The sequence below is a fragment of the Epinephelus moara genome, chromosome 24 (genome assembly GCF_006386435.1).
Source record: "Epinephelus moara isolate mb chromosome 24, YSFRI_EMoa_1.0, whole genome shotgun sequence".
NCBI lineage: Eukaryota > Metazoa > Chordata > Actinopteri > Perciformes > Serranidae > Epinephelus > Epinephelus moara.
This window is the reverse complement of record NC_065529.1, coordinates 24571666-24583928: the sequence shown is the minus strand read 5'-3', so window position 1 is coordinate 24583928 and position 12263 is coordinate 24571666. Positions and strand designations below refer to the sequence as shown.

The 12263-nt window shown below is 39.9% G+C and overlaps 2 protein-coding genes across 3 annotated transcripts; both read left to right on the top strand.

Annotated features, from left to right (window-relative positions):
• The first annotated feature begins 1561 nt into the window (after positions 1-1561).
• Positions 1562-6031, top strand: tsfm (Ts translation elongation factor, mitochondrial). The gene is made up of 6 exons (XM_050037914.1): positions 1562-1677; positions 2010-2162; positions 2285-2413; positions 2528-2650; positions 3572-3653; positions 5415-6031. Exons 1-6 carry the CDS (start codon positions 1630-1632, stop codon positions 5807-5809), a joined length of 930 nt encoding a protein of 309 aa, XP_049893871.1. The 5' UTR covers positions 1562-1629; the 3' UTR covers positions 5810-6031.
• Positions 6032-7446: 1415 nt separating this feature from the next.
• On the top strand, positions 7447-11787 carry LOC126385889 (myosin light polypeptide 6). Of its 2 annotated transcripts, XM_050037919.1 has the most exons (7): positions 7447-7574; positions 7892-7919; positions 8985-9128; positions 9789-9962; positions 10098-10175; positions 10338-10373; positions 11388-11787. In XM_050037919.1, exons 1-6 carry the CDS (start codon positions 7572-7574, stop codon positions 10364-10366), a joined length of 456 nt encoding a protein of 151 aa, XP_049893876.1. In that variant the 5' UTR covers positions 7447-7571; the 3' UTR covers positions 10367-10373; positions 11388-11787. The 2 variants fall into 2 exon arrangements, with proteins under 2 accessions (XP_049893876.1, XP_049893875.1); XM_050037918.1 differs by lacking the exon at positions 10338-10373.
• Positions 11788-12263: the final 476 nt, after the last annotated feature.

Below are 12263 nucleotides of genomic sequence, written 5' to 3'. Positions count from 1 at the left end.
ATGTCAAACGCTCCCACCACAAATAACAAACAACAAAGATGCACATAGGTCCTTTAAGTTATGCATATAGTCCACAATAAATTGTATATTTATACACTGAGGCTTTCAGATGCTTTCAGACAGACAATGTTAAAGTACTTGGCAACTGAGAGCAAGAAGAGAGAAGTTAACAAGAGAGCAAGGACAGTGGTATTTCATTTCTCTGAATTGCTCCTATTTGTCTGTGGAGTTTAAATCACTGTTGTCACCTATAATGATAAATTCAGTTGTGGCTTTTCTGCTCCCAAACAGTTTAGGTTCCACTACTGAGTCAGAAAAGAAAGAAAAAGTGGGACACCATCCATGTGTTTATGGATTTTCTGTCATAGTTTTTTTTTAGTCTACATATGTAGTATATCACTGTTAAAGTGGAATATTTTTATAGTATAAAACAGTGGTTGTTGTGTGGTGTGGTGTGCCGTTGCACACTGGTGTGCTGTATTGCAAATCCAGGTGTGCCATGGGATTTTGTGATAACCACACATTATTATGACATTATTCAACTGGTCCTGGATTTTTATTGACTGTATCAGTGTGTTGTGTACACCCATTTCCTAATAAAGATGCAAACTCTAACTTAACAATGTAATTAAATCAAATTTCATTTAAATTGATTTGTTATTGGTGCTTTAACATGATTTTATACATTTAAAAATGAATTCTTGAATCATTGTGTTAACAAATATTTCATGAGTAGTGGTTGGTTGTCAATTGTTAATTGATATTAGTAAATAAAAACAAACATTTGTGTCCTGATAAGAGTAACATAGAGTCTGTTGTGCACAGATATAAACACAGGTGTGCCTTGAGATTTTGGCTCGCACTTTGGTGTGCCTTGGGGACAAAAAGTTTCAAAACCATTGGTATAGACGATAGATCAAGTTACTGTCAGATACATTTTGATAACTAAGGTCTGAAGTCATTTAGATTTTTACTTTTGGAATAAAATGAACAGAAATACCAACTTTTGAAGTTAAAATCCTGCAATCTATTAACAGAATATGCAGAGGGGAGAGAAGTGCGTAGGCATTTTACTGAAGTAAAAGTACTAACAATACCACATACTACAATGTGTAATGTAATGTAAACATACTCCATAAGTAAGTAAAGCAGTCATTAAATATTAAAAAAATAAAATAAAAAATTAATTAAAAATTATAATATATAGACGTTTATTTACATTTTACATTCATAATCTGAACATGCAAAGTAACTAGTATTGTCAGAATATAAATTTCGTGGAATAAACAGGACAATATTGGCTATTCAAAGTAAAGTCAAGTACAAGTATAAAGTAGCAAAAAGGGAATAGTCATCTTAAGTACAGGCACATCAAAATCGCGAGTATAGTACTTGAGTAAATGTACAAAGTTAAATTCCATCACTGACAATATTAACATGAATGTTGAGGGTAGCGATCTGGAAAGGGTTTGAAAACGCAGCTGTACTCCCGCACTGTAGGGGGCGCTGCGCAGCTCTAAGTAACCTTACGTAGAGTCTTTTTGTCCCTACGCGGTTGCCTTACACAGCGTGTGGAGTTCAATGACATTCGAGCTTTCGTAAGTCAGTTCAGTCCTGTAGGGTCCAAAGATGTCTCTATCATTTTTATTCAGAACAATTACCAGAGACGTTGCAAAGGTGAGACCATTAAGCTTTTCACACAGTCATGTTTTTAATATTTGACCCGAGGCTCGAGCTGTCGCGAGCTAACTTATTAACGTTAGCTTGCTTGCTTTATGATTCAGTAGCTCTGCGTTACCGGTCAGTTCAATAAGTTACCTTCCTCATTTTTGTTCGATGTAATTGTGTCTGTATATGTGTGTAGAATATTTATCCTAAAAATGACTTTTGTCGTGACGTCGTTTTGGTGCATGCGACCCTCTACTTAAGACAGAGTAAGCCTACGTCACAGGGTTTTAAAGTTGTACTATGCTCTGTGTGTTACACCTTCTCTTCTCTGTTATCCTCAGGTCAGCATAAGCCAGCATGTCCAGTCGTTACACACAGGTTGTCACCTTCTGGCAGCAGACAAAGCCCTCCTGATGAAATTAAGGAAAAGCACCGGCTACACTTTCATTAACTGCAAGAAAGCTCTGGAGAAGTTTGATAATGACATAACACAGGTAACCCCCTCTCTCAACCTCTATATCTGCACTCATAATACAGATGTGGGAGAACAATATATCTATGTCGTGACTGCTGAAGCAAACTGCTGTGTTGCTAATGTATTTTTCTGATCCTTCAGGCAGAGAGCTGGCTACATGAGCAGGCACAGAAGGAGGGCTGGAGCAAAGCAAACAAGCTGGAGGGTCGCAAAGCCAAAGAAGGCCTGATTGGCCTGTTTATAGGAGAAAAGGCTGCTGTCATGGTGGAGGTAAGGCTGGCAGCACAGGGATTAATAACCAGCATCACTATTTCAGTTGATCACTTTCCCGTTTGTTGACATTCAGTAATAACCGTTGTCTCTCCTCTTGTCCTCTTGATGCAGGTTAACTGTGAGACAGACTTTGTTGCTCGTAATGAGAAGTTCCAACAGCTGGTCAAGGATGTGGCGTTTGCTACTCTGGCTCACCACCAGAATAGAACCCAAAGCCAGAAAGGATATGTGAAGGTAAAACCACAGACTGACGGCAGGAGTTATACTACAACAACGTCTCTGTTCACTGTAGAGCTGCAAGCTGCAAGTTCCCATTATATGGTTTAATGTAATTTTTCTCTAAATATGTGAAAAGGCACATTAAGTGTGCGGCTACACTGATCTGACTTTACATGCCAGTACAGCCAACTCAATGTAGAAAGCCTTTTAAACAAGAGTAGTAAACAGTGGGGAAAACACTGGTGTAAATGATCAGTTTATCGATTCCTGATTTCCATTTAACTGCTTTGGCTTCACGGTCCTGGTATAATGCATGTTGGCTCTTAATCACACTGTCATATCTTAGAATATAACCAAGCCATTGTAAATGGGATTAAGTTAAAGAAAGTCAAGCTTTTCCTGCTATGACAAGGTAGAATATCTGATGTGAAAAAGGCCTGTTGATCATTTACACAATTGCAGGCTCAACATTCACACTGTACAGCTCAATATTTGTTATTTAAGCTGTGACATTACTTATAATAATTGATTATTAGATGCATCCAGTGGTCATAAAACTACATGATCAGAGCATTTTTTTGTTTCTGTCGTCATGGATTTGCATTGAAATCATAGGACATGCACACACTATGATGTTATTAATCTGAGCTGGACAAGTTCATTTAGTTCAAACTGAACTGCAGTCAGTCATCTGCTGGCTTTTCTTTCCTTGGTGTGTTTATAAACAGTTTCTTCTGTTTTTAAATGATAACTGGGGGGAGTTAAAGTGTTACCCACGCTTTCACATTTATTGTATATTAGTCTTATAGAGGTCAGTGTAACAATATATGGCTGCACACAGCTGTATGCAGCAAAGTTACTGCAGGATGTCAGAATGCACTGGGCCAGTTCCTTTGCTGTGCTTTGATTCTGCTAACGTACTACATTTGTTTTCAGAGTGTCCTGGTGGGTGAGGAGTTAAACAAACTCAGTATGGATGAAGGAGTTTCACTTGCTGACAAGGTGGCTCTCACAATAGGTCAGTAAGAAACTGTTTTTTTTTTCTTCTTGAAGTGACATTGCTCAAGTTATCTCTAAAACACAGCTGGTGTGATTTGAAACACTCTTGTGCTCCTTCTACCAGCATTTTATGATTTTTGTTTAACTTAGATTTCACCAGCGATTATGACAGTGCAACACACATTTCTAATTTAAAGTTGATGTTGACTACATTCGTTTTCATGCATGATTTTGTTTCAAAACCTAGCTGGGCAGAAACATGTGATTCTGGATATGTTATAACAACCAAAGAGCATGAGAGGTTCAACATATGCACCTACATTTAGCATGTATTCCATACAGTTACAGACAAGCATTTGTAAAGTTAGTTGGTGAAGTCTTCAGTTGAGCCATGACCTCACTCCAATATTTAATCAACATACTAGAAGTAATGAAACAACCCGTCATTATGGCACAAGGGAATAAACATTCTGTATATGGGAGAGCTGGTAATTCCACATCATGTTTATCTACTGTAAATTGACCTGAGTTATTGTATGCTGACATGTTCACAGAGATACTGACTTCAGTAACAAAAAAGTGCATTAAACAGCAGACAGACACATTTAGAGACTAGCTGGTTACCACAGCAGAGCATTAAGCAGCTAAAGAGTCAGATACTTCCCTCAGGAGTTGGTAAAGACCAAAAACAGCTACTGTAAAAGAGAGTGAATATTGGACTTACATTCATCAAGTGGACACAAATTACTGCTTACAGTTTTTCATATATGTTGGATGTTTCAATAAGCAGCTGCAAATCAGCTTAGTTTTTTTCCTATTGTATACACACAACAAATGAAACTCTGCACGCAATTCTCAACAACAGGACTCCAGACTGCTAACCTCTCAGCACAAACCCATTGTTTTCACTTAAACAGAGATTCCAAATCTCATTGTTGCAAAAGTCTGAGCACAAATCTCATCATTTTAACATACTTGGTTCACCTGGAAAACACCAGCTTTCAAAATACCACATGCTAAATCACCAGCTGGTCTCACTCATGTCTCACCTGTTCACACTTATTTAGCAAAACACTCCAATCACTTAAAGAGGCCCTGTTAATATGTGTGTAATAATATTTGTGTCCCAGAATAAGCGAATGATGTTGCAGTGTCAACTACAGGTTTACAGTATGACTCCGGGAAGCTGGGTTGTGAGTTTAGCCGAGTTGGAGCTCATTGGACAGACAAATGTGTGTCCTGTAGTGACACAATGATTGTGTCAATGTGATATTTACTGTATATGATATATTCACAATACTATTTTACAATATAATCACAGTCTTTATGCTGTGTAGACTTTGTACTATAAAATTGCAAACTGTTTTGACACGTTCATTTGATAGCTGTGTTAACTGTATGTTGGAAACAATCAGTTTCAAGAGGAGAGCACATGGTTTTGAATGCAGTGTTTCATTTTGCAAGAGATTTTTGGAGTTTTGTGTTTAGAGAAATTTAGCTTTGACAAACGGAGCCATTCTTAAAGAAAACATGTTTAATCAATGGGGGAAAACTGTAAAAAGTAATATGTCAGTGGGTTTTTTTTCCCACAACTCGTTTCTGCTGCCCCCAAGTGGGGAAAAAGTTCAGCTATTGCAGCTTAAAAAAATTGGTCATTGTTGAAAACACTTCTAGTATTCTGACATTAAGAGTAAATCAAACATGCCATTAAATACCATTACCTTGAAATCACTTAATCGCACCATTCATTGATAAAACATGTTTCCCTCTTTCCTCTCAGGTCGCCTCGGTGAGAACATGTCAGTGAGGCGGGCGGTGTCATTGGGTGTCCCTGCTGAGTGGCACATCGGCTCATACGTACATGGTGGTGTGAGCGACCAGACTGAGGTGGCTATGGGTCGGTATGGCTCCCTGGTCGTATTCCAGGGTGGAAAAGAGGGAGAACAGGAAGTTCTAGGGCGTAAGCTGGGACAGCATATAGTGGGAGAGGCCCCTGATTCCCTGGGCAACATGGATGACTTGCCTTGCGGTGAAAGTGAGACACGCCTGCTGCCTCAGACCTTCCTGGGAGACCCCAGCAGGACCGTGGCACAGTTCCTGAGGGGTCAACAGGCTCGAGTGCTGGACTTTGTCCGATTTCAGTGTGGTGAGACGGCCAGTGAAGATGCAAAGTGAAGGGAGGGAAGCCATTAATTTAAAAGGAATTGACATGTGTCTTAATGTAATATGAAGATGAAATGCAGCTACCCATTTATTCTTTAACATCCAGACAGTCACACAGTGTCGTCATGAATTGCAAAGCAGAATATGTTCAGAAGGTTTACCTGCAGTGGTGCCTGATGAAATCACAAGTCCAACAATAAAATTATTTTCTTCCTCTGTGGAAGTCCAGATTAATTTGCATATGTTACTTACTATTTTGAATTGTAAGACCCACATGAACATCTTTCAATCAGGGAACCCACAGACACACACCAACCTACTGTCATAATTTTCTTTTTTGTATGTTTTCTTTGTTCTTTTTGTGAGATAAAATCCTTCCTGAGGCCAATAACATCAGATCTTTACCCACACTTGCTACTTTTCCAGTATAGAATATGCTGTCCATCAGAGTTTAATGTGAAATAGGTTCACTGAGAGAAACACTGGAGGGTTTCAATATTATATTCACCTTTAGGCTGTTCACATTCTCCTCCTGTTGTGGGCCTTGCTGCAGTGCTCTCCTATTGTAACACCCTCTGATCTCTACTCATTGCTCCTGTCACCATTGTTTCTTATCCTCTGACCATAGTGACATCACCTGAGTGCAGAAACACCAGTTTGAGTACAGATTGCAAATGCATACACCATTATCTTGTAGCTCATTTACCACAGTTTGAGCAATGTGTTGCATCATGAATTAGAATTTTTTCGGTCTGCAAATAGAAATAAGAACATTATGTATTAATCTACAAATACGGTACGGTAAGATAAGGTAAACTCTATTGTCCCCTAAGGGAAATTCATCTTGGGCAAAGTGCTACATTTCATTGCTTCACAGGACAAGATAAGAACATCATCACAGGGACAGTTCTATCACATAAAACAGACATGGACTACATTTGACAATCACAACACAGAAACATACAGTGACGTCTAAAGTGCAAGAAAAAGTTCTGAGTGCTAAAGTGCCGTGTGTTTAATGCACGTTGCTCATTGCTCTATTGCACTAGTTTTTAACATTGTTCAACAGCTTAATGGAGGCTGGAACAAATGATACATGTAAATAAGGTCACGGCCTCTCACAGAAAATGGCAGATTCTGAAAAAGCACAGTGCAAAACATTACAATAAAGTAATTTAACACAGACACTTGTGCAGTCCAAAGAAGGTGTGGCCTGAAGTTACAGCTGATAACACCTACCCTTTTAACAGCACATCATATGTAGCAATCAACAACAAAACAAACCAGAACAGGCAAACAAGGCAAAATAGCAACACCTGTTAAGTGTAGGTTTGCCCAAGAATTGTACTGTCACAATGATAACCATCAAGATCAACAGAATGGCAGTGTGAAGCTATGACATTGATTCTGTGGTATTCCTATTTAAGGTTCATTTTAAATCATGTGTTCAGTAATTTATATATGATTATTAAATATTCTCACACGTGGAAATGTCCCACAAAAAATACAGCTATGAGTTTGTTATTAGTAGAGGCTTTTTCTTATTACTATTAATACAGTTAGTTATTCAGTCAGGATAATAGAGAGGCTGTGGCATGTCGCCGCGAGCAATGCGACTGTGAAATGGAGGCATGTGATTGGCTGTTGCTATTGAAGCTGAGGTGACATCATCAGGGATGTGCCGTTAGCCGAGCTAGTCGGTGTCGTCCTCTTTAGCTGAGAGAAGATACTAGACTCTCGCCCGTCTGTCGTCCAGCAGCAACCACAAACAGACATGGTGAGTAAAGATGTTGTCTCAGGCTAAATTATTACACAATTATACTTTTAATATTTTTATAACAAACAAGAAAGCGCTGTTTTTTCCATTGAAATATTCTGACAACATGTACCGTTAACACAGTTACCGTTAAGCTAACTAACGTTAGCTGCGTATCTCTGCTGGCCTGCTCCAGTCAGTGTAGCTTAAACGTCAGTTAAGCCTTTAGCCAGCTGTACGTTAGCACTGATGGAGGATTAACTTGAAGCATTTGAACATCACACTAACGCCACTCTGTTACTCCCCTCTGCTTTTTTCCTCAACCCTGCCTCAACCAGTCTGACTTCACAGAGGACCAGATCATGGGTGAGTCAACATCTCATTAGCAATTGTCTGTCTGTTTTTAATGGTTACGGTTATATGAACATCGTAATATTTGAAATAGCTTTGTGAATGCGTCATTCTGACCCTGTAGCTCGGCTGTTGTCTCTGCAAACCACCGGACCTCTTCAGGTACCTCATACTGACAGACTGAGATACAATAAACTCAACACTTTCTAACTGTGTGAGGTTCAGTGTTAGTGTGTTCACGCTTTTCACCTGACAAATTACATCTGAATTCATCACGAGTGCCACAAAATGTTATACTAACCTGCAAAAAATGAAGTAGTAAAGCATGTTAGTGTTTCTGCATGCTGATGCCGAAATATATTATAGGTATTAGCAGTCATCTTAGAGACAGGGTGTGTTTTAGCGGAGTAGTGTATGCATTGGGGTGTATGGTGGGGTGTCACCAGCTACTCTGTGGTGTTGTTTAACATGATAGAAGTCTCTCATTCAGTCATTCACAACCCCCACCCACTGACACTGACAGGAGTCACTGTAGGCCAGTTTTTAGATTGTTTGGTTGATTATGTTTAAACAAAACACAACATATATTTCAGGCTTTCCTTGAAAGTCTGTTCAGGTAATACTCTGACTGGAAAACCAATCATTAAAGCTACTAATGCACTATCAGGTAGTGTCATTGTGTGTCATTGTTGATGAAGTGAATGCATCATCAGTAGGCCACAGTACTTCAAAGAGTGTTTATGTTTTATCACGTTCATGTTCCCAGAACTTTGGCATAATACATTTTTGTCACAACAGTGTCACCTACCTATGCAGCAGTGTTGGGAGCTGCTCCTGCCAAACAACTGGAAAAATGAAGAGACCTAATTGCATGTGTCTGCTGTCAAAACTACTTGTGCAGAGGAATCAGCTGATCTTCTACACAAACAACTTTAATTACACACATACAGCAGCATCTGTAGTGTTTTAAGCCTTGGTGTGATGCACATGTGTTTGCTTGCATCCTCAGCATTTGTGAGTAATGTTTATGAACGTGCTGCACAGCTGGATGTGAGTTCTACCTCTCTGTCTCCATATTAGAGTTCAAGGAGGCCTTCCTTCTGTTTGACCGGACGGGTGAGGGGAAGATCACCTACAGCCAGTGTGGGGATGTGATGCGGGCCCTTGGGCAGAACCCTGTCAATGCTGAGGTGCTCAAGGTCCTGGGAAACCCCAAGTTAGAAGGCAAGTCTCTGATTCACCAGCCATAACTTAAAAAAAGATCAGTTCAGCCTACTACATTATTGTTACCCTGGCTAACAGTTAAGTGTGTACAATGTAATCCCTCATTACCACCTCAGAGAATCAGTATGTGCTGAACTGCTGTTTTTCAGTCTTGTCTGGGGTACAGATATGAGAATACAACTGTTTGATCTGAGTTTGAGAGAGAGAAAGCGAGGGATGGGGCTCTTAAGCTTGATTCACTTCTATACTATTTGTGTCCAAGGTGGCAGGAATATGTGGAAGTACAATCTGTGGTTCGAGCAACAGCCAGCCAAAATCTGCTGGATGATGCGAAACGCACTGTCAGTCAGATATAAGCAGAGACATGAGCAGAGAGATCTGGGTGCTGGCAAGATGGAGGGAAGTTAACTACAGTTCATTTACACATACTACCCACACTGTTAGGATACAACAGGCAAAGTATCCCTCTAACTTCCACTGAACAAACTGCTGTGGAAGATTAACAATGGCAAATGGACTGTGATGTGATACATATCCCTATGCTGTGAATGAAGAGAGACTCTCTAAATCCTGTGCCAGCTTCCTGACATCCATACAAATCTGTCCTTTTCATAACACTTCTGGAGGTTTTTGACCCCATTGTTATTGACTGACCTTCAGAGATGAACTACAAGATGCTGGATTTTGAACAATTCCTGCCGATGCTTCAGGCCATTGCTAAGAACAAGGACCAGGGCTCCTTTGAGGATATCGTAGAGGGTCTGCGTGTCTTTGACAAGGAGGGAAACGGTACAGTGATGGGAGCGGAGCTGCGTCATGTTCTCACTACACTCGGTAAGTCCACAAAAGCCTTCAAAACACAAAGAAGATTTGTCATTAATCCTTATCCAGCTGAGCTGACTGTCTTCTTGTCATGCAAAGTAAAATCCCCTCAGGCCGTTCTCTATCGCATCTCTTTTTGTGTTCCAGGTGAAAAAATGACAGAGGAGGAGGTGGAGACTCTTTTAGCGGGACATGAAGACGCCAACGGCTGCATTAACTATGAAGGTAAGACTGCACAGCATGTGGACTCAAATGACTCCATCAAGGCTATACTGTACATTGTGCCTCATGAAAATGTGTGACACCACTGTTATGGAAATACAAAACAACAAGAGTCATTGTGTCTTTGTGTCACATGCTCACTGACATGATGTTCCCGCCTCACAGCCTTTGTTCGTCACATCATGTCCGGCTGAACAGAGGGTATGAGCAAACCCTTGAAAGTCTTCCTCACTGCTGATCTCCTGATTCAGACAGAGAAACAGCTCACTACTGCACAGAGGCCTCACTTTCGCCTATGGATAGTGAGTGAGGAAGGGAGACAGTTTGTGCACGTCTGAACATGCAGTGGCAGTGCAGCGCAGCAGTTTAGATAACTTTCTCACACCCAGAACATGTTAGGTTAGTTCCAAAAGTCAGCTAGAGTGGGTTACCCATGGTGTCATGCTAAAGGTGACAGCAAAACAAATACATGAAATTATAAGTGCATATTCTTTGAAAAATGTGGCCTCTGTAATATGAGAACTTTCATCGCTCTGTGGCCTCTGAGCATTGGTGTTGTTCTCTGCTTTTTGTCTTTCTGACTTGTTGACCTTTTAACCTTTCTCTCCTGCAGTGGCCCTTTGCCTCCCCTGGCTGTAGCATCCCTGCATGTTTCTATTCAGTTTCTATTCTCCTGTGATCCACATCCTCTGTGGCTTTGAAAGAAAAAAAGCCCTACAGACACTAGGTGTACAAAAAGTGAGACAGTGAAAGTGTTGCAGACAGTTTGAATCTCATCTTTGATCACAACATGTCAATATGGACTTTAAAAGTAGGTTTTTTTCATTGACCTGAGTGTCAAGAGCTCATCAAATCTTAACCATATTCTCTGCTTATTTAGTTAAACGGGCTGATTATGTCTTAAATGTTCTCCTTCAGTTGCCTTACTTGGGACGCTGCTGCCAGCTCTGTGGCCGTGCTACACCTTCGTATTTATGTCTGAATGTTTTTGTTATCTTTCCAGAAGTCTGACCTCCTGTTCTTCCCCTCTTTTTTCCCCCCCAGTTGTTTCTCATTTTTTAGTACTGTACCAAATGTCAATCAGATCTGTTTTATTTTTGTCCTCTATGCTGGTGAGGACAGAGCTTGTATCCCTGCTGACAGATGTTGTATGTGATGTTTGTTCCTGCCCAGATTTAACGCTGATGTTGTGTTTGTCCCTCTCTGTCGTGACAGAACTCGTCCGGATGGTGATGAGCGGTTGAGGATTTCAGAAACACTTCCAGCTTTGATTTTACTCCTGAATATTTTTGTATTTTTTGTCTTGTCTCTCCCTGTCATCCACGTCCTCCTACCTCCAACAAGTCTGTGTTTTCTTTTCTCTCTTTTTTTGGACATCTTTATTTTATTTAAAAAGTGCCTTTTCTGTCTGATGTGAAGAAACCCTTTCATCTCATTTTGCAAACACTATTCAGCCTCACAGGACCTCCCTGACAGTAACGCTCCCTTGATTATGTCACCTGTTCTGTACTTCTCAATCAACCTATCAGTGTTGTTGTTACCGTTTTGTTTGGATGGATATAATAATGGGACATATTACATTAAACACTAATGAATAAAATGGTTTCCAAACTGACTGAGTCTTTGGCTTGGATCAAATATTTCTTTTTGGTTTGAGATATTACACATTTTCAATTGCATTACATTAGAAAAACATTATTATCAGTAAAATATTGGAAAAATTAACATGTTGGAAAAAATATCAACAGTGAAATTTTTAGAAAATGACACTAAAATGTCTGAAAAATATCAGTAAAACATTAAAGAACGAGCAACCATCTTGCAATGGGATCACTCCAGCTGTGATACAGTGATCCGCCTCTTAGAACATATGTTGGCCCGCACAAGAATATATTTGGTTTAAGCGCTCTGTATTGACTGAAATGTCTATACCCAGCAAAAATGAAGAAAAAAAGAGGCATCATTTAAATACAATGTCTTAAATCAACATTAAACCATGATAAAAAGCAGATTAACAGCTTGACAAAACAATCTGAACTCAAGGTCCACTTACTTGAGTGTTCTGGAGCTTTCGACTGTATCACATGGTCC